General features: G+C 43.2%; 1 protein-coding gene across 1 annotated transcript in view; it reads right to left on the bottom strand.

The window, feature by feature from the left end:
• The window catches only part of TMPRSS7 (transmembrane serine protease 7), a 454,018-nt gene that overhangs the window by 185,150 nt on the left and 245,508 nt on the right, over window positions 1-23,360 (bottom strand). The window contains exon 8 of the mRNA XM_086933268.1: window positions 11,945-12,081. Within this exon, the coding sequence (XP_086789394.1) occupies window positions 11,945-12,081 (137 nt within the window). The remainder of the gene's footprint in view (window positions 1-11,944; window positions 12,082-23,360) is intronic.

The raw sequence follows: 23,360 nt of genomic DNA, 5'->3' as shown, positions 1-23,360 counted from the left end.
TGCGTATGGGGGAGTGAGGAACGGAGCTGAGATCGAGGTCCAGGGGGTTCCCTATCTTCAGATGATGCGAGATCTGAATCCAAAGAGTTGGGCGGCAGGGCGAGTGTGTTCGGAGGTATGAGGTGCGGGGTGTTGGAGGAAGGGGTGGACTGGGTGGGGGTGAAGTATGAGTCAGGTATGGCTAGAAGATGGGGTACTGGTGGGATATGGTTATCCGCTAGGGTTGGAGATGTGGCATCTGATGTGCTGGAGATGAGGATCGATTGGGTAGGTGAGGGAAAATATGAGATAGGTACAGGTAGAGGATGGGGTGGTGGAGGGGCAGGGTTATCAGATGGGGTGGGAAATGTGGCATCAGGTGTGAATGAGACTCGATTGGGCCACTCTTCTTTTAATGCTGGGGAAGATGTTGTCTAGGAGATTGAGACTGCGATCCGTGGCTTGAATGAGGATAATACCGTATTGTAAATGGTGATAGTGGCAGTGGCTTGGAAGAGCTGGGAGGGGGAGATACAAATAATAAGCCCATGTGCGGTTTTCCTTGTGGAGGAGATGGACAGTGTATCTAAGAATGCCTTCCTCCATTGTGCTCTTCGTTGCGTGTGAAAAATGATATCCATGGTGGTAATCCCGTTGTGCGGTGAGAAGTAAGGGTCAGAGAAGAGGTTTTCCGGGTGAAATTTTATGAACTTGTGTTTAAATCGTTTGGTCGATTTTTTAGAGAGGGTGGGGGGGGGTAGATGATGTTGTAGGTGTGAGTGCCAGAGAGCTCCATCTTAAACCCAACTCAGAGTGGAGTGGGAGAAGTGGCGCAAGGAGGGACGAAGTGGGGAAATAGGGGGATTAATGTAGTGTGGGTGGGGGGAGAGGAGAAGGGGTGGTCGGCGAGACTTGTGGAGATGGGGAGAATCCTGGTGAATTTCGGTAGTGTAGGTGAGGCAACAGGTGGCGGGCGTGTTGAGGCGTGTTAGGTGAGTAAAAAGGCTGAAAGGGGTAAGTGAGAAGTGGCGAAGGGAGAGGAGGTGTAAAGTAGGTAAGTTAGGAGGACAGGGGAAGGGGTGGAAAGAGAAAGACCTGTATTGGAGGGGAGAGGTGTCCTGGTGAATGGGAGAAATGGGGGGAGGGGGTGGGTAGCAGGGTGTGTATGAGCCTAGTGTTGGTGCGTAATGTGCTGAGGAGTGTACAGGTGGGAGGGAAAGGTTAAGGTGGGAAGGCAGGGCTGGAGGGGGAGGAGACTTATTGAAAGAGTATGTTAGAAGGAATAATTGGAGGCATCTAGAGGGATGAATGAAGGGAAGGGGGGATGAGGCTAGAAAGAGACTGAAGTGGAGAATGAAAAAGTAGTGTGAGGAGGGGTAGGTGAGAGGACATTCTGATCTAAAGCGATAAATCAGAAAGAGCTGGGATAGAGGTTAAGATCTCCAAGGAAGAGGTAGCCTAAGATGGTCGACAAAAGGGGATGTCCGTAGAGTTGTCAGGTCACACTGATTTCCAGGTACTTGGGGTTTCACAGTAGACAAGTAGACATAGGAACAGGCAGAGTTCTACTCTAGTCAACAGTGTGTTTTTGGTCAAGTGCAGTCCAAAAGGAATCCTTCTCTCATTACTGCTTCATGAACGTCTTCAAGATCCAGAACAGCGACCATGAGAAAGGGCCCCAGGACTGTGCAGTGCCGGGTGCAATCTCTTTCTTTTGGTATATTTTCTAACCCTCAAATGCATCAGTAGAAGTTGTTCCTTAGCTAAACTGCACTCACTTTTCCTAAAAAGTGATCCTCCAGGTACTCAAAGAATAACAGGCTATTAACTCTGAGTACCAAGATGACAGAGTCCTTGGTTTGAGAACAAGAGTTCTGACAATATTTGTCTTCTCTGCCCCCTTCCTCAATTCAAACACGACCCTATAGAGAGTCAGATCAAAAAGGCCCCCAATCCCAGGCATTAAATCCTCATTTCTGAATACGATTGATTAACCAGCTGGTTTGTCTAGGCTACTTGATGATCATAAGCAGAGGCAGGGTGAGATATTTAAATGCTTCGCACATGAAGTTCCAATAAGATATGGGATACCTAGCTGCATGTAAAACCCACATAGGGCAATGTGCAATAGAGCCTAATCTCCATAAAAGTCTTCTTGTTCCCTTGAGCTACCGCCAACAACATGCCCACAGCTCAGGACCCTTCGGATGTTTTAGAGGTTGGAGCGTTATATCCACTTCTATAGTTCTTGTCTTAAAGTGAAGATCGGATGAAGAAGTAATTTACAAAATATTCCCATTTGTTTATAGCCTTTTTAAAAGGATGGTTAGCAAGAGTTTATTTCTGACACATGAAACCTTCAAGAATTTAAAATCACCACTAGTCATGGCTGTCGAGTTCATCGAGAGGCAACATGAAGACACTTGCTGGCCAATGCTTGACTGCTAAAGATGAAGTCTTCAATGAACAGACCAATCAATCCAGCCTCAGTTTGGTAATTAATATATGCATTTATAAAGCAGTGTGACAATCCTGTTAAGACAGCAAAAGGCTTGGGAGCTCTTGGATTCTCTACCTAATGTAAAGAACCCTTGTTCACAAAATGTTGCAGGATTTGAACACAACCATTTTCTGATCACTAAGGTCTTAGTTAAGTGTGTGACATACATGTGTACGTCTGTACATAGCTTTTTGCTTTTGCTGTGGCTATATTGTCAGGCTGATCGGTCCACTCGGTCATAATAAAATCGTTTTGCCACCACAGTAGCTTTCCAATTGGTCCTCTGAGGGATTCATCGAAGAGATTTGAGCAATTCACAGAAAGACAACACACATACCCAAAAATATACACAGACAGCTGTATGCACTCAGATACACACGCATATGCAGTCATATACGTAAAAATACAGATATACTCGCACACAACCCTCTGCTAATATCCATGCACATATGCAAAAACAAGGTGCTCATTTGCATTTGTTGGCACAAACGCTAGTATAAAGCCAAAAAAAATCACTGTCATCCTCATCTATACTGACTAAAGTTGTGGAAAGTATGAGGAAAAAATGCGTTTAGCCTGCGCATTTTATCCTCATGCTCTTACCATGTCAGCACTGACGATCAAAGGGTCGTGAAATGAGCTTTTAAAATGCGGAGATTGTGAGCAGTGGAGTAGGAAGGGGGTGCGGTGGGTGCGGGCTGCCCCTGGCCGCCCCCGGTGTCATCACTGAGGGGGGTAACAAAATAGCAAAAACGTATTTTAAGCACATATTTTTGCCATTTTGTCAAGCCGGAGGTGACAAGAAATGTTCTGTACCGAGTACCACCTGACCTTGCTACGCCACAGATTGTGAGGAAAGTGTGAGGAGAATGTGCGGTTCGTTACACCGCTGTTTCTCCACACATTTTCCTCCTCTTGCTTATTTATGGAAGCTGAACATTCTTTCATTTAGGGAAGAAACAGAGTTGATGGTTTATAAAGAAAAACGTGTTTGGTGTCATCAAAGTAAATGACAGTTTTTAAAAGTAAATGACAGTTTTTTTCCTGTCAGGGGTACCCCTGACGGGAAAAAAAAACTTTTTCTGAATTCAGCCTCTTCAAACCTGTAATCCCACCTTTAGACATTTTAATACTGTGATATTATCACATTTTCAATCAGGAACTGAAAGTGTACCGAAATCAAAAGCCAGGAATTATTCTTTCCCACCACATTTGCTGTGTTCATTTAAAAAAAAATGTGGGTTCAGCTTTGTGAACCTGAAAAACTAGGGGCATATTAACAAGGAGCTAACGCCGCCGCAGTGTCATTTATTTTGATACAGCGTCAATTCAATCAGTGCTCCACACTGCTCCATATTTACAAACTGACACATTGGGCCCAATATCTCAGTTTGTAGAGGCCTGCGTCACATTATACCTGCGCCAGGTATAATGTATGCAGGGTAGGTGTTCCAACATCAAAAACCACATAGAACTGCCACAGAGAAATTTACAACTTTTCACAGCGTAACCCTACGACTTGACTGTATCAAAATCCCATGCCTTCTTTAACCAGGTGTATGGATTGATGCAGGGTGTTTAACATGGGGTTCGCCTCTGTGTTCTGACGCATTGCTGGAGTAGTGTCAGTCTTACAACCAACTCCAGCAATGTGTCACTTCGGGGCCAAAAGATGCATCAGAATTTCTGCTGCATCTGTGAATCCTTGCTCCAAGAATCACTGTATTGTAAATACATACCATTCATTGTGTCATTAGGGCATTTGCAGCAGTTGCAAGAAATCAGACGCGTTGATGCCGATGCGTCAGTTCTTGTAAATATGCCAATTAGGGGCATATTTATAATGCCCCTGCAGCACTTTTACACCGCTGAAGTGTCACTTTTGTGACGCTCCGGAGGCGCATTGTGCCAGCCCATATTTTCAAGGTCACGTAAAGACACCTTGTGTTGCTTTTCATAGCCTTTTAAATATGTCCCCCTTTCACGCATTACTCTGCATGAAAGGGACGTTCCATGGGTGTTGCGGTGGGTGTTCCCACACAACACCCATGTAATCTGACGCATTCCCATATTTGTCAGGTCTCATAAACCTGGGAATGCGTCAGATTTTAATGCCTCTCCCGAGGAGGCTTTAAATTGGCTTAACGAGGAGAAATACCTGTATTTCTCCTCATTCTTTGTTCTTGCTATGTTTGCTGCATTATGCAGTACACATAGAAGGAGGAAAACACCATCCATTATTGTTTTTGAGCTGGAATTATCCCGGCAAAGCATGTTCTCTTGCACTATGGTGCAAGGGTGCCTGCATTGGCGCTAGGCAGCCAATTGGGCACAGGTGCAGAGGAAAGCACAGGGATGCGTTGTATTGCTATAACACATTTTCAAGTAAATATGCCCTTAGGGGATTATTTACAAGCCCCTGGCACTGCCAGTGCATCACTTTTTATCACATTAAAAGTGATGCTCCAGCAGTGCACAAGATTGTAAATAAGACACTTAGGGCCTCATTTACAAGAGGCCTGAACTGCTGGAGCATCACTTTTTATGAAGATTTGGCGGCACAGGCCTCTCAATCATATCTATGAAGTGACACAAAGCCACCAGCATGACCTCATAGATATAGTAAGGCAAGGAAGTGTAAAGTGCTGCATTGCCTAGCTCTATGTCAAAGGATGTGTTCCATCTGCTCTGCGGTGGGTTTTCCCATGCAACACCAACGGGTTATGACACATTTCCAGATTTACAAGGATCTGTAAACTTGGGAATGATTCAAAACTGTGCGCCTCCTCAGGGTAGGGGGTAATGATAAGAAGTAACTTTATTTCTTCTTGTTTTTTCCTCTTTCTATGTGTGCAGCACTCTGCAGCACAAGTACGAAGAGGAAAACACCCCCAATGATTGTTTTTGTGCAGGCAGGTGCCCCTTCCTGCACAAAAACAATTGTGCCAACAACGCAGACACCGTTGTATCATGGTGCAAGGGTGCCTGCGTTGCCGCTAGGCACCAATTTCTGCGGCAGCAGAAGGGACAGGAGTGAGCCATATTTCATTAATACGGCACATTCCTGCCCTTTCCTTTTGATGCAGGGCAGAGCAGCAAGAAGACTTGTGGTGCTGCCTTGCTCAAAAAAGTTATAAATGAGGCCCTTAGAGACTTGAACACAAATTGTGGGACAATTAAACTTGAGATACCAGTGCGCAACCTGAATTAGCCATCACTCTGCTGGAATAACGTGCTATACCAGTAATAAACTGGTACAGCAGGGTGCAATTTATCTATATAATGCGCACCTCAGGGGATCAAAGCTTCACCTTCTCCTCTGCATTGGCTAAATAGAAGCATGAGTATATGCAGACACATGCTTACTGTTTGAGCTCAAGTGGCAAAATGGACAAGTAATGCACATAGACATTATCCGCTCATGTGGAAATGGAAAGACCGCATGAGTGGATAATGTGCGAAGAACAAGGCAAACAGCAGGGCAGGTATAAACAGCGACGGTTCCTCTGCTATGGTAGAGGAGCGTCACCCCCTCCCACTAGCCAGCTGAGGGAATGGAAAAATAAAATGATAATAAAACAGTATTATTATAATTTTATTTTTCCTCTGGATGGAGCCGATTCTTAGTGGGCAGGGCCATGACCGACACAGAATCGGGGGTGGCAAACCATCATGCGCATTGCCATCTCCCCAACCTTAGCTGCATTGCCAGGTGGAAAGTACAGCAGGCATAGGCTCCCAGTCCTCTTTGAAGCAGAAAACAAGCCCACTTAGGTCAATTCCAGTGCTTCTCTCATGCTGGCACTAGCACGAGAGAAGTGCTGGGATTGGCTGAGGGGAGTCCGGGAATGCCAGCACAAACACAGCAGGTAGGAGAAGAGTGGTAGAGCGGCGATCGGCAAGGAGCATGGCAAGTTATTTTATTTTTTTGGTTTATTTTGTCGTCCATCCCCCCCCCCGCTACACCCTACCCCTCCCCGGCCTGTCACTCTGCTGAAATTGCGGCAGATGCAGTTACCAGTGCCTGCATCTGCCGCAATTTCAGATCGGAACGGGACAGAAATCAATCCAGTGCCTTTGTACAATTGAAGATCTATCCAGGCCTCGACAAACATATCTGAACAACCATCTTTGATATGAACTGGAAAGTGTTTCATTCGCTGCCGCGATGAATTGGTCTACAACGAGCCCACAGTACTCTCTTCTGTTGCAGTCTTAAACATGGGCACCAGTTGCATAACTATTTGGCTTGCTCAGTCTAGGTGCTCGTCCTTAAGTTTAAATCCTCAAAGATGAAATGATGGATTGGGGATCCCAAATGAGCCTATTCACAAATATATTGCTAGGTGGCCGCTTACGCATCATACTTGCAGGCCCTCTTTGCCTAATGTTGCCTTATAACTAATTTTCGACTGGTATATCCGTCACCATTTACAACCACACCTGACTTAGATATTAAACACAGTTTGAAAAGCTGCATTTTTGCAGAATAATTAGGGGCCTTCTACCAGAGAAGTATGTAGTGCATGTTATCCAGATTGTAACAAGTCGCATTAAGAATAACTATATACAGTAATGTAAACTACTTTAAAACAAATAAATACTATGGCTACATGTATTATATCCATAATTAAGGCTTTGACAGACACACACAAACACACATACACAAACATGCACACACCTAGACACCCTTATACATGCCCAAATATAGAAACACAAAAACACAAACACATGGGCACCAATGCAGTTATTTGCATATATACAACCGTGCCCTGTGCAGGAGTAGAGCTTCATGATACCAGGGTACCTGTCATGAACACACATCCTAGCTCGGAGCAGAACTGAGTGGCTATAATTAGGCTTTTAAACTGTCTAAAGTATATATTTATAATTAAGAATGTCTCTCAGTTAGTACTAGACTATGCACAATTCATGTAATTTGCTTGTTTAATTAGGTGAAATTTCGTAAAACATTACACAAAATGACATAAAATGCGACTTCATCATATGATGCTAAATTTTAGCGTGAAATGCATCCCAGATGCCATTATTGGCCTGAAGATGCATTTCAAGATAATAAATGGCATAATAAACACAAGTGGTATGAACAACATCCAATCACAATGTAGCTGTTCATGTTATCCCCACAAGATCGCAGTAGAATTCAGCCATGAACGACGTGTAATTCTGTGATGTGGCGAAAGCGCGTAATTTGAGGAATGTCGCCTCACACGCGCCCCCCCCCCCCCACACTTATGCGAATGACGCTGCGTAATCTAAATTTCGCCCGGGGCCTAGTTAGTACAAGAACAGCAGGAGTTGTATCACGAAGGCGTGTGTTCAGACATGGTATAGTTGTCCTCCTGTTTTTGCGCAATTGTAATTTATGAATACCTCATAACTCACAATTGCTCTGAGATAATGCATGCACGGCCGAGAGCTCAGCTGCGAAACAGTGAGCAGTGGGTGCCTTTCTCTGTTTCCATGCTATGACGTCTGCAGAACTAAAATAACTCATAGAAACGTAAATGCATGTGGCTATAGAAAGAGTAGGTGCTTAGAACAGGCACAGATGTGCGCTGTGCGAACTCACTCCTTCATGATGTGACCCCAGACAGCACAGCAAATAGTGAGCAGTCTTTCGCCGTTTCCAAACCTTGCTCTCCGTAGCTCTTGCACTAACTCAATCGCATTGAAAAAAGGTTCACACGTTCATGATTGTTCCCAGCTTGGCAATGTATAGCTTTCACAGCTTCTTATTCCTTTTACGTAAAGTTTGGTTGGATATCGTTCGTTAGAAAGACATATGGTTCAGGCGTAGCACTTAGCTCCACCTAAGGAGACCCATATATCCGTGTCAGGTAATTTTATGTGTAAGTCACACCATGCCACTCTTCTCCGGAGAGTGCCGCAGGGTACTGTGAGTTCCTTCCTTCTACAAGTGACGCTGCGGCACAGAAATGGCCTGTAATTGTTAAAACTGCCCCCAGTGGCCCGCGGTTCAAAGGGAAATTCAGAGAACTAAAGAAAGGAACAGAGAGCGGATTGTTGCTGGAGTAGATTCAAGCTAAATCGGGATTGGGTGACCTTTGTGTGTTTTATCAAAGAGCGCTCTGTGGAGTGGAGTTCCGGGAAAAGAAGAACGCCTTCTCCAGGGGGAGCCGGGCTGGCGAAGCACCAGCTCTTGGAACTGCTGCAGGTGGGAGACAGCGCGGTCCGTCCAGGCGCCCGAGCCGCCTGTTGTGTGCAGCGCTGCTTCTATGACGTCACTTCCGCATCTACTGAGCTGGCTGGCACCCCTTGGCATTCATGGCAGGCACACACATTTGTGAAATTAATGGGCATATTGCGTCTTCGCCTCCAGGGACTCTCACGTCACAGGGTCTCTTCAAAGGCTGAACTCACCAGCAGGGACAGGTTGGCATGTATTACCATGTTGACTGTTGGCTGACCCAGTCACCTGCGTACCACACTGAAGACAGAATGGGAGAAGGGGCAAGGGATCTGGAAATCAAACACTGATAACGCTGTTTTGACTGTGAACACGTGCGCGCCTTTCTGACTGTTAACCTTGAAAAACCCCTTTTACCCAAAACCCAAATGCAATAAGACCAGGAAAATCCTGGTCTTAGTTTTGCGAAACGAGGAGAAATGCATTATTTCTCCTCGTTTTTGCTTTTTTCATGTGTGCTGCCTTGTGCAGCACACATGCAATTGTGTAACTTTCATGTGTGCTGCAAGAAGCAGCACACAAGAAAGTTACAAAATGGCATTTTAGGATTATTCATGTGCACGAAGGGACACCTTCCTACACTTAACCTATCCTCCCCTGCACACAGTCACTCTTGTGAGAGGCGAGCGAAACGCGGCATGGCAGGCATTATGTCTGTTTAATTTGTGGATATTTTACTACAATAAATTCTTCAGTGCATTTGCACTATCTTCGAGCTTCTTTGAACTATTTTCAGAGCGTGCTGAGGTCCGTGCCCGGGTGTCCTGCTGAGGAGTGTCAGGCCAGGAGTTGGAGTCATCAGTGATGTCACTGACCATGTCATGAATGATGTAATATGTGAAGTCATCAGCAGTGCATTGTAGGGGTGCGAGTTATAGTTAGCTGAACTAACTATAACAATGGAATTTCTATGGTTTTGTACGTGTGAAATGTCCAACTAAGTATAACGTCCCTTAAACCTATGTTTTTTTCAGTGGATTTCAATGTTTTTTTAAATGATGATTTCTAACTATAACCTACCTGAAACCTATGGTTTTTTCAGTGAATTGCAATGGTTTTATAAATGCTAATTTCTAACTATGACATCCCTATTAAGTTCCCTTGAATCCTGAAGATCCCTGGTGGCCTAGTAGCCCACCAGGTACATTCAGAAAGCGCCATGGACCTGCGTTTCAGAGAGGTGTTCTGAAGCCACGCCCCTTTTTACACCACGCTGCATACGCGGCTTCTGGCACACTGCTGCTCAGAGGATGAAGTCCACTTGTGTCTTGAGGTCCTCAAGACACAAGAGGACCTTATCGCACCACCAGCAGCGCACCAGAAGCCCCGTTTGCAGAGTGGTGTAAAAAGGGGCGTGGCCTCGGAGCACCTCTCTGCAACACTCCCCTGTGGCATTTACAAGAGGTACCTAGTGGACTAGCTGCTAAAATGCAGCTCCCCTTGTGGAAAAGCAATCTGGTTTGGATTTTGTAAGTGAGAGCAGCAAACCTGCTCTTGCTTACAAAATCCAAATCAGTGCCCTCCTGCAAATAATATTAAGCAAGCCCTGAGGGTGGCGGTCCCCGGGGCTGTAGGGGCCCCTGCGGGCCCACGCATATATTTCTTAGTAATGCCCCTGGAACCTGGCCCACCCGGGGGCCTCAATTAAATGAAGAGCGGGAGCCTGCGCTTCATTTAAAAAAAAAAATGTTGGCCGGATTCGCACCTCCAGTGCAAATTTCACCCAAATGTTTTTTAAAAAAAAACTTTTTCTGGCCCTGGGGGTCCTTATGGGACCCCCTGAGCAGGGCGGGGGGGGGCAGGGTGTTTCTAGCCTGCCTCCTTTTCTTTTTTATCACCTTTGTTTTTGTGTTTGGTAGAACCGAGTCACAAGATGGCTGCCAGTCCTTTCCTGGTTTGGAGTGTTGGCAGCCAATTAGAATGAAGCGTGTGGTCGGGATGTTTTTATGCAGGAAGGGACACCTTACTGAACAAAAACAATCCAGAGAGGCAAATTTCTCTTTCTTTGTGTGCTGCAGAATGCAGCACACAGAGAAAGAGGAAGTAACAAGGAGAAAAAAGATGAGTCTAATGCCCCACCTAGGGAGGCGCATCTTTTTGGTGCGTCCTAGGTTTACAAATTCTTGCAAATCTGAGGATGCGTATAAATCCATGGGACTCCCGTCACAGTTTTGTGTATGTCTTGGAGCAGGCTAATATGACATGAATATATTGCACATTGTGATAGATTAAAAACTATAATAATTAACTCGAGTGGCTTTTTTATATATAGCAGGTTCTCTCTGGAGGCCACCTCACTCTCGAGCTCCCATAGCCTCTGGTTCTCTACCGTGGATATTCTTCAGGGTTTATTTATTTTTATTTTATTTTATTTTGAAAGTTTTAGAGAGTGCGAACAAGATCCTTACGGACATCAGAGCGCTTTACATACAAATGGGATAAAAAGACAACGGAATAATAATTAAACAAGTAATTTTGTGCAAAGATGGTCAAATGGTTAACAATAGAGTCAGGCAAGGTAGCAACAGTGCATAGGTGGTCTGGCTGGACATAGTCATGAGAGGAAAAAGAATGAGTCTTTTTTGAAGGATGCCGTGGATGAGATAAGTCTGATTTCTGGAGGGAGGTGGTTTGAAATTGCGTGGGAACACCCACACAACTCCAATGGAGCTCCTACACGGGGCAGAGTAACGCAATGCAGCAATTTGCACTACATTGCGTTGCTCCAGATTTTTTAAGCCAATCAGAGACACTCAAAGTGGCTTAAAAAATCTGTCTTAAGGTTTGTGTCCCTCTTACCCCATGTTCCGTGTTGCAAAAGAGACTCAAACTGCCTCATATGTAGGCCCGATGATCTTTTGTTTCAAGGGATTGAAATGAAATGAAATAAATGAAATACCAGCATTTGCAAAGGGCACAGCTACCTCCGAAGAAGTGTCCCAGGGCTGGGGACCTTCGTGAAGATTAAGCGAGCTATTGCCCAGAACCACATGGTGCTGGGCTAACCTACCGCCGGCGATCAAACCATGAACCCCGTGGTCCAGAGTCAGGCACCCTGGCCGCTGTGCAACACCTCTTCCACAGTATAACAGCGTGAGCACTGTGAAGGCTAATTTCATTCCAGCATGTACCGTATCCATGGATGAGTCACCCTCATTTGGTAATTCAGTATAATGAGATTCATAAGCGAATGCAGTAAAGAAGAAAAACAAAGCACAATTGAAATGTCTTACGCTGATTGATGAGATAGTTGCCATATTCTGCAGTCAAAGGTTGCTCTGAAAACTTGGAACTGCATTGGAATTCAATGTTCACAACAGAGTTAGCAGCATAGAAAACTGTTGGGTAATCGATGTAATAACCACAGTACCTGAAAAGGAAATTAGATTTCATAAATAAGTGATACATGTTTCTGGCAAATCCAGAAAATTGTCCATATAGGACTTGCAATGACTCAACTGCATTTCTTGCAATATTTTTGTACTGACTACAAATCTGTTGCACGCCAGGTAGGAGTAATTTCTTCGTGGTTTACAATATTTGAAACAATCGTAGTAGGACTGTATGAAAGCCAATCACAAATATCACATTCATACAAATATGATGAAATGCTATCTTACCCAGAAAGGAAAGGAATGCCCTAAATATTGATACTGTTTATAAAGGTGGCTTTGACATTCACCACTGTGCTTATTGGAGGCTTAACTGAAACATAGGTTTATGGAGTCATTGGAAATAAAGCCTACATTTGGAACTACGAAGATCTTGTATTTTTTATTTTCGATAGTATACTTCTAAACAAAACTAAAAGTTTTTGTCTCCATCATCTGTCTTTAAAGCTGCAAATCTAACATTTTTTAATGTAAGAAGCTCTAATGTGACATTGCAAAGCCTTCACAACCTATGGCAATGGAGGGCTTTTACTGTATCCTTGTAGGTTCATACATAAAAAATATCTAAGCTACTGAAATAAGGGCCACATGCTTCAAAGTCCCTCTGTTTTTACGTTTCTGACTCTTTTAAGTTCCTAGTAATCTCCTTTTCGCTCATTTGTTTTTGGTGTATGTTCCGTAATCTCATATTCTACCATCTTTTTTTCTCCTGTCATTATCTATTCTCTTCTTCTCTGCTCTTATCTACTTCCTCTTCTTGCCTTCACATATACTTGTTTTCATCATTTCTCTTTTTTGCATATCACTGTTGGAAAATGGCCCTTTCTGAAGGGCAATTCCAACGTTTCTGCCGTCCTCCTCCTAATTTCCGGACTTTTTTCTCTTGGCTTTAGGACTCTGAGCACTTTACCACTGCTGACCAGTGCTAAAGTGCATGTGCTTCCCCCCTAAATATGGTGACATTGGTGTATACCTAATCGACATATGTAGTTTACTTGTAAGTCCCTTGTAAAGTGGTATACCATATACCCAGGGTCTGTAAAATGAATGTTACTAGTGAGCCTGCAGCAGTGATTGTGCCACCCACATAAGTAGCCTTTCAAACCTGTCTCAGGTCTGCCACTGCAGGGCCTGTGTGTGCAGTTTACTGCCACTTTGGTTCAGCATTTAAAACTTCTTGCCGCACCTTAAACACCCCTTTTATGACATATGTCACCTCTGAGGTAAACCCTAAGTAACACTAAGTGCAAGGTGCCATGTAAGTAAAAGGTAGGACATGTGTGTTTAATCTCTCCATATCCTGGTAGTGAAAAACACACAAATTCGTTTATCGCTACTCTGAAGGCTACCTCTCTCACAGGGTAGCATTGGGAATTCCTTAATACACTTTTAAGCTTTAATTTCTGATCAAAGAGGAGAAGCTTTTTCTTGTTACATAGCTTTGGAATGTAATGATAAATCCTTCTCACTGGTGAAGTTGAATTTAACATTACTGTGTTAGAAATGCCACTTTTAGAAAGTGGACATTTCTCTGCACTTACTGCTCCGTGTGCCTGACAGCTTGTCTCCAATACAAGTCTATGGTGGTTGACAGCTACACTTTGTGCATTCCCTCTAGACAGCCACAACACAAGAAGGATCCGTGTGTCTGAATACCCATCTACATACATCTGCATTCTAATGTCCTTGCCTGGGCAGGATGGAAGGGAGGGGCTGACACTTCACTTGAATAGACAGTGTTGTGTCTCCACACAAAGGACTGATTGCCCCCACAGGCAGACAGAATTAGGTTGAAAGGGATAACTGTGCACTTCAGAAAGCTGCTTTGAAATCACCCCCACATCAACAGCACTTTTGAGTAGAAGTACTGAGTCTGATCCCCTACAATCAGACACTACTGGACTTGTAACTGAAGCTTCGCCAGAAAAACTGTATAGCTGCTCCGGAAGGCCTGCTTATTTGTTTGTTCCCCTGCTGCTCTCTGACTATGCTGAAGGAGAGCTGGGCTCTGCTTTCCCTCCAATTGATCTCCAAGGGTTTGTTGGCTTGCCTCCTGTTGCTTGAGACTCCAGAGATAGCAAAGTCTCTACCCCTGCTCCTGAGCCTGGCTCACTGAAAGTGGCCCAAATACTTGTGACACAAATTTTGACACTTATCCTGACTGTGTGTAGCAGACCTGGCACATCGACCAGGTTGTGGGATTAAAAATCATGGCTTTGGCTCAGAACCAGAGCTTTGCCTCCAGAGATGTATGCTTATGACAGTATATCGTCGCTGCTGCAGCTTGGTGAGATTGACGTATCCCCTCAACTGCTTGGCAGAATCCAGTGCATTGCTCGATGCCTCTCAACTCCGACACCCGTCTTTAGAACTGATGTATCGCCTTCACTGAGTGGAGAAGATAGATGCATGCGCCTGCGGGACTCAACATCGACACACCTCACTGTTTGCAACCAGGAAAGGTACTTTGTTCACCAGGGCCATTGAGGGTCCTAAGTTTTTAAATAGGGAGAGTATGTATTCCAAGTTAGGATGCTATATAGGGTTGAATCCAGTAGTCATTGATGCAAGTTTTCACTCAAGAAAGAGGGTCGATCCAATTTTTAAGAAAATAGATTTTTATTTATGCAAGAATTGAATATTGACAGCAGACACGTGTTTCGCCCTCTGTGGCAAATTGCGCCAGGGCTTTCTCAAGGCTGTGAAAATAAGAAAGGTTTGTTTAAATGATGATAGTGGTAGTGACAAGAGATAGTGACCCCAACCGAGAAAAGTGAAGTGTAGGAAAAGAACCCGAAAAAAAGGTCGCAGAAAAGAAAAGTGTAATCAAACCAAGATAGAGGTGTTCTCTTTTAGTGATGATGTTAGTTATACTAAGGGACACAGAAGCAAGGTGCAAATTTAGAACTTAATGGGTGAAATATAAGCAAGTGATAATTATAACAGATCACACTTTGATCAAGTCAGGATGGCATGTTTGATCTTTTTTTCGAATTGGAAAGAGATTCGAGAATGGAGAAATGGGTGAAAAAAGGGTAAAGTCGAAACACCCAACACCGATCTAACTGCCCTGTATAGGCAGACAGAAAGGGACTCTAGGGGCTCTAGAAGGACCCCCGTCCCCTGTGGGCCTCAACTATGGGGCCAGGGGGGCACATGTGGTGCCCCTCAAATATCCATGCACTGTGTGCCAGGCACCACATGGGGTCTGGCAAACAGTGCATGGATGTTTGAAAAATCCTTTTTTATATTGCAGCTAGTGCTGCAGCTCTTTTCTGGACTACAGCACAAGCCGCAATGCAAAAAGGCATGTTTACCTCCACCTGCACTTAATATTGTTTTTGGGCTGTCGGAGCCGCTGACTCGTTGTCGGAGGGACCCCTGCACGTCCGCCTGCCAACGTAATGAGGCCCATGGGCAGAAGACACAGACCCTCTTTACCACTTCTTCACCCCTGCTGAATCACTTTCCCCTGAGCTGTGGTAATCTGATATATTTTGCCAGGCGTTTGTTAGTCCCATGTTATCTTCTAATGCTTTTACTGCATCTCTTCATAATTACTGCCAAGGTATGTAATTGTGCAGAGCAAGAACGATGTCTGGAAAGGTGATTGACATCAATTTTGTTTTAAAAATATCAAGTTGCTAGACTATTGTGTCAAAAATATTGAGGAGCTTGATAAAGAAGGTAAGAATATATTTTTTATGTATATTGTTTCAAAAATATCTTGTATTTGATATTTTATATGTTTTAGTAGTCTATCATTTTTAATGTATAATTGATAATTATGTATACTATTTATTTGATTATTTGATATGTCAATTATTTGTTGTATTTTAATTAGCTGATCATTTGTTGATAAGAGTATTTAATAATAAATGTTTTAAAATAAATATTTTATTTATCATTTGTTTTAATTGTATTTGCCTTATTTATTTACTATGCTAATGTTGTTATTATTTTATTCACTTGTTGTTTTTGTGGGCAATAGGGAGGCATATGTATTTATTACAAAAAAATATTTGTTTAATATTGTTTTAAATTTTGTTGCATTATTACATTCAATTTTGTCAATAATATTTATTTTTAAAGTATATATTTTCCTTTTAAATAATTTGTTGACATTTTAAGCTGTTATGATTTAAATTAGTTTTGTAAATGATTAGGATTGAAAATGCTACATAAAACCCTTCTGAGGTCCAACGCTTACCCTGGTTTTGCTTACCTTGGAGTGAGAATAGTAAATCTAACCCCCTGCAATATCCAACACCTTAGCTAACGTTGTTTAGATTGGAGTGGGAAAAGAAAATCTAACCCCTTCAAATTCAAACACATTCCCTATCGTTGCTTAGATTAAAATGGGAATAGTTAATGTAACCCCTCCAAAGTCCAACCCTTTCCCTACTGTTGCTTAGATTGAAGTGGGAATAGTAAATCTAACCTTCCCAAAGTCAAACACTTGCCCCGTTTATGCCTACATTGGAGTGGGACTAGTGAATCTAATTCCTACAAGGACCAATGCTGTCCCTAATGTTGCTTAGGATGGATTACAAATAGTAAATCCAATGCTCCAAAGTCCAACATTTCCCGACTTTTGCTTGGCTTGTAGTGGGATAGTTAATTTAGACCGTCTATGGGCCAATATTTTCCCTGATTTTGCTTACTTTCGTGTGGGAATAGAAAATCTAACCCTTTCAAAAGGCAACTCTTTCCCTGATTTTGCTAATCTTGAAGTGGCATTAGTTAATTTAATGCCTCTAAAGTCCAACACTTTCCCTACTGTTGCTAGTATTTTGAATATTATTATTTTTAAACTATTTTTTTAAAGATTTTTCTTATTAATAAAATGACTGTAAATTTTTAATTAACATTTTTGTTTTGTTTTTTACATTCACTATAATTTTTATGAACTGTCTGTGATATATGTTTATGTGAATATATTTTATGGTAATTGACATTTTTTAATATTGTTTTGTATTATTTAATATTTTAATATTTAAGGGCGGTAGCATGGCGGCCCCTCTCCGAGACCATCACAGTCAATATAAGACCCCAAGCTACTTCCGGTTCTATGTTTCTCTTATTCCATATCAATCTGCCCACTCATGCTAAGCTACCATTTGAGTGAAATTGCACTGGTGTTCCATATATATCACCTATCTCAGCCAAAGTGTGGTGAATCAAAATGGATACATGTCACCCACAGTTTGAAATGAGAACCAACCCCATAAGTCCACATCAGCAAGTTATCCTCAGAATACTCACGCTCACCCTCTTGATAGCTTGGCGATACAGCCAGGCTTTTCTCAGAGGCAATGTGTAAAGTATTTGTACACACATACACACACACAGTAACACAGTGAAAACTCTACAAAAGGAGTCCACACCAGTTCAGAAAAATAGCCAATATTTATCTTAATAGAAGAAGACAAAAACTAAAAAGATCCAACATACACATGCCAAGATATCACTTTTAAAAGATTAAAGCAAGTTTAGTCCATAGAAATCAACGGATGTGCTTAATCAGGACAAAATACCTGAGATGCAAGGACGATGCGAGGCACAGGTGAGGTGAAGCATCGAAAAAGCAGGTGATGCATCAGTTCCTTACTGATACAGGGGATGTGATGCAACAGTTACTTAATGCTAGACAGGGGAAGTGATGCGTTGGTTACTTGCTACTGCAGTGGAGGTGATGCGTCAGTTGCGGACACAATGCATCGGTTCCTTACTGTTGCAGGGAAGGTGATGCATTGGTTGTGGACACAATGAGTCAGTTCCTTACTGCTCTGCAGTGTCGATGAAGAGATCAGTGCCCAGTGACAATGCGTAGAAAGTCAAGTCCCCTGCGTCGATTCCACATCGATAAAGCAGGCGAGGCATTGGAAACAGAGCGGTGTGTCACAGACTTTGGTGATGCAGTGCTCAAAACTCACACAGCAGCGGTTCTTCTGATGCACTGCGATGGAAATCTAGGGCCTGAGTTGTAAGCTGCAGTTGATACGTCAAGCGGGGCCCACACTCTGGTGCTCGCAGGGGTGATGCATCAGGTTTTGCAGAGATGTGCCGGTACGGAATGACACTTGGAGTTGATCCATGGATTTTCTTCTTAAGATCACTGGAACTTACTCTCAAGGGCCCAGGAGCTGAATTTTTCAGCAGCAATCAGCAGGCCAACACAGCAAAGTGACAGTCCCTCCTGGCAGAATATCCAGCTCTACTTACTGGAGAATGTCCTCAACCCAGAAATGTTCTGAGTGTATGGGGTCACAGGTCTGGTACTTATATCCATTTTAGCCTTTGAACCAGGCAAACTTCATAGGATAGTCTTTGAAGTGCACAAGGCCATGCCTTTCCCTGCCCTGGTTCCAGACAAACTACAGGGGGGGAAGACTTCTTTTTGTGAGGACAGGCATAGCCCAATTTCGATGTCATTGCCAACTCCTGCCACCACTATTGCTCAGGAAGATCCCACCACGATTGCTCAGGAAGTGCCCTGCATATCATGATGGTCCATCAGGATATGCAGGGCACATTTTAGCCCACTGTGACTGTCTAGTGTGAATACACAAACATTCCAACTGTCATACCAACCCAGATGTGTATTACGAGACAGGCAGAGGCACAGCATGGTTTAAGTAAGAAAATGCCCACTTTCTAAACTTCATCAAAATACTGCGCTGTACTAGGGACTTACTAGTAAATCCAATATGCCATTCATGGAGAAACCACACATCATTACATTTAAGACAGGAAGCACTTGCACTTTAGCACTGGTCAGCAGGGGTAAAGTGCACAGAGCCCAAAATCAGCAAAACGTAATTGCAGCTCACAGTCAAAAACAGGAGATCAGAGGCAAAAAGACAGGGTAAACCATGCCAAAAGATGCTAGATCTAACAAGATGTTTGTGATGTTCATGAGTTTTGTTGACCACGCTTTATAGAGGTTCTGATATAGATTACTTAGTTGTTCCAGTCCACTGTTGTAATGACAAGCAGTGCAGCACACAAAAGTGATGTAGCTCATGTTGCAATGCAGTTGGGATGGAATCTCTATCGATCCTAACCCTTCACCTTTTTTAAGTAAGCAGAATACTGTTTTGTTCCATCCTCTCTCCCAGGCCCAGTTGTCTAACTATCTGTCCCAGTTTCAACTAGGGGTGGGTGGTAAATTCAGCTCTTCCACCTGAGTTAACAGATTTTTTCGATCCGCTTGGAGCATGGAGTTTGGCAATGGCATGGCATTGTTTATTGGCACCCACCCCCAGTGAAACACATTTTGAAATCCCCTATTATTGCCAGAATGGTAGTTGACGAGTAAGCTATTGCCCAAACCGACGTTGGTAAAGCTAGACACTGACTTTGCCCCGGATGTCTATGGCACCATCCACCTCAGAGATCCACCTGGACTGAAACTATGTCATGTCACAAGTAAGTCATTTCCTGTATCATTCTCTGTACCATGCTCCCTAGTACCATGCCTGGGGCCAGGCCCATAGTGTGGCCCAGTGCTAACAGCAGAGTAATACTCATGGGAGGAGGGCTTAGGCTGGCCACCCTCTCTGGGCGTCTCTAACAGCCTACCGTTGGATCGCACTACAGCCACTACGAAGTCGGTGAGTCTCACATGCAGGTGTTAACCCTAAGGAATAAAACATTTGAAAGCTCTGTTACAAGGGTGAATAATATCCTTTATCACAACTGCTCTGACGGCAAACTGTCATGGTACTGTAGCACTCCGCTATGAATGTACTAAGATGCATTATAACCAGATGGGTTTGGTATGCATTAGTTACTTGGCTTGAACAAAGTTTACATTAATGGTTTGTAAATGCTAGAAACCGAAGGCCTGTGGTGACATGGAGTGAAGTGGACAGGTTTCACTATTTTTCTGTTTCTGCAGTTTATATTTTGCTTATTACAAGCAAGTCTCTGTTAGATGTGTGCTTAAGTGGTAATAAAACGCTGCAGGTGTGTTTCTGATGACGCACTGCTTCCTTCTTGATGTCAAATTCATACGTGTGGTACATACTTTGTGCGCTCACTGTTCAGCAGTGCACGTCATTCAAAATGTGGCAGAGATAATGTACGTTATCCACTATGGAGGGGCGAAAAGCTTTTTCCCAAATTTTCATTTTGTCAATATTGACTGATTTCACTTTAGAGGTACTTGATTGCACATAAAACACGATAGTCATAATCATTTAGCGCTATCTTGTGGGAGGGGAAGCAAGAGACTGTGTATTAAACACCTTGTAAACCTCAGAATTGTGCTACTAAATTGGCATGAACCAAGAAATGGGTAGAGGTAAGTTTCACCAGTGGTTTTCATCTAGATTCTAATGCTATAATTTACATTGTAAAAGGTTTACTGTTTTTTCTACACTAGTCTCCTTTAAAGCACAACTTGTGAACTTGTATCACCGTGCAACTGAATGTCATAGAAATAGCTGATCTTTTTTCCTAAACAGTGGAGCACATATTGCCTACTGCAAGATGCAAAGAATTGACATCTAAACAATGCTTGGTTTTAAAGCGGGACCCGTGGGAACCAGCGGCGATATCATATCTGCCACTGCTGTAGCCTGAGATTATCTGAATGAAAAGGGCTTCAGATCAAATACATAATTTCACACAGTGGGCAGAACTCCGTGGAATCAAGTGGAGTTTTTATGTGACTCCGTGGAATTCCGTGGAGAACAACTCCACGAGTTACACGTAGTTTCAACTCCCTCAGCAAATTAATTTTGGGGACTATAAATCAAGCCACAATCTAACAACTTGTATCAGAGAGGATAAATATTTGCCCCTCATGCAGGCAACCAAGAGCTGATTATGGTGCCAATTGGGCTACTCTATGGCCAGAGTGATGAGCGGTGATCCCTAATTATGGTCTTTCACCTTAGATACTAAAGCTGCACATACACAATCTACCACAATAGAACATATATATTACCATGGGGTATGTTCTTGCTGTGTATCATATGCATGTACCCTTATTTTCCATATAACCTTTACCAGAAACCGTCATAGAGCAAAAGCAGCACAGCTACCTTTGTTTAAGAGTCAACAGGTGGATAATGACATTCATTATAACTTGTTATGTGGCACAACTAGCATGTGCATGTTCATCTTTACTAGATGACAAAGTTTGAGGCCATAGTGGTAACTGTTCATCCCTTTCTATTCAATGGTTTCTCCATCTGTGTCATCTTCATGTGATAATTCTTTGCCACTGGAGTTGCTCGCTTTCATGGAGTAACCAGATTCTCTAAGGCTTCTGTAGCTGCGCCACCACCGCCTGATCAGCCAGCATCCAATTGAGAAAGGGCCCTCTAGACTTTTTCCTTTTTCCTTCCTGGACTTTTACATGGATGTGATTGAGAACCAGTTTTTGGAGGTCCTTGTTCACCACCCCTTTATCCTCTCTGATGATCCAGCCACTCCAGACTGCTGATAGTGTAAAATAGGTTATGCCTCCAAGGATCCCTTTATGTTTGGCCAGGAATAGTAACTTGTATCAAATCTGCATGTTGGAGTTTCTTCTATATTTCAGAGAATGATCCATGTTCTGATTGCACTGCTTATGTGTAGTCCTAGAACATTAAATCATTGATTTTAAAGAGGTCATATGCCCTGCCTTTTGATAGTATAACATCTTGGTTGTGGTAATTGAGCAGTTTTGTGATTATTGATTTTTGTGATATACCCATTGATCATTGAAGAGATTGAGCACAATGCACCTCCTTCATTGGAAAACAAATTTAGTAAGATCGTGTGGGACAACAGTAGCGGTAAGTTAGTTTTCTAAGAACAGTGAAGTGTCTTTACCTTCAGCTCATTCTGACAGACCAATGATATGGATATTAATTCTGCAGGCATGACCTTTAGCATCATCTATGCTGTATTCTAGAAACTGGGGCCTCTCACATAGGTTATACATTTATTTTTGAGTTAACCTAATCAATGCTCCAGTTCTGCTAATTCCTGTGCTGTTTTTCCAATTCTGACAAGTTTCCCATTGATCAGTACAGAGACATGCAACATCCAGTGCTGCTGTGTCTACTTTTGCTTCCAATTATACTCTTGTTTCCAGGGTGACATCCTTGATACGATAAAGGCATTATGGAGAATTGATGCCTATCCCAACAGCGAGCAGCTCTGTAATACTGCTCTAGCAAAGATTGTTGGTTGGATTTCGGTTATAAGTGACTTATGTATTTACTTGCTCTAGCTGTGACTTCCCTGTTGCTCAGCTAGTACGAGGGTTGGAATGCCTGATGACCTCGTGAAATGTCTGGGTGCCTGAATTGAGTGTAGAGTGTCAGTTGATGGCAGGCAGGCTGAACGACAGGGAGGCCACTCTTGGTGGGGTTCATTTCCATCTACTTATATTCTTCTAATAAACTTAACCTGGAAGTAAGCTTTAATAAATTCAACATATTTTCTACACCTGTAAATGTAATGTAAATTGATACTTGTATAGCGCACTACTCACCCGCAAGGGTCTCAAGACGCTTGTACGAATACCGCTGTGGAACCCATCCTGGCTTTCCCTGTGAGGCGTCCACTCCTGGGCACCCCCAAGGTGGAGGCCAGGCATCCTTAGCGTTGTGGGGGCCGTTGTGGAGATTAAGCAAGCTATTGCCCAGAGTTGCAGAGTGGGACTCAATGATTGGAATAGGCACCGAGACGAGAATTATCAGGTCCGTGGAATTTTGAGCCCAAGACCTGCCGAGACGGGGAATTGAACCCTGGTCCCGGGCTAGACCTCTGCATCAGGGTCTGCCGCTCTAATCATTGAACCACACTTCTCCTCATAGGACTTTTTACCACAATTTCTTAGGTATCTATGTCCGTTTTATAATTTGGTTTCTGCCCATTTCCAGATCGACTCAGGAATTGAAGACCTCTAGCTCCAGTCCTTTGTGACTAGGATTTGTGATTGGATGGTTGCTGTGGTCATCATATTGAATGTCCTGAGTGTCAGTGTTTTGTTACTGTTCCTCAAATTTGAGGTGACTAGTTGACAGGTGCAGGTCTCCTTGGTGTACTTTGTAATGTGAGGTCTCCTGTTACATCAGCACTTCTCTATACTTCCACTGTATGTTATGTTTACTCTTAGTGATGTGTGGTCACTTGGGTCACACTGTGGCAGGATAGTGGGCTGGACGAGAAGGAAATCACCTGTATTTGTGCAATGGTATAAAGCAAATCTTGGTCAGTGTGAGCGGGGGGCTGGGGGAGGGGAGGCCCT

Source organism: Lissotriton vulgaris, chromosome 8 (genome assembly GCF_964263255.1).
Source record: "Lissotriton vulgaris chromosome 8, aLisVul1.2, whole genome shotgun sequence".
Classification (NCBI taxonomy): domain Eukaryota; kingdom Metazoa; phylum Chordata; class Amphibia; order Caudata; family Salamandridae; genus Lissotriton; species Lissotriton vulgaris.
The sequence above is the reverse complement of the archived record's forward strand: the minus strand, read 5'-3'. Positions and strand labels throughout refer to the sequence as shown.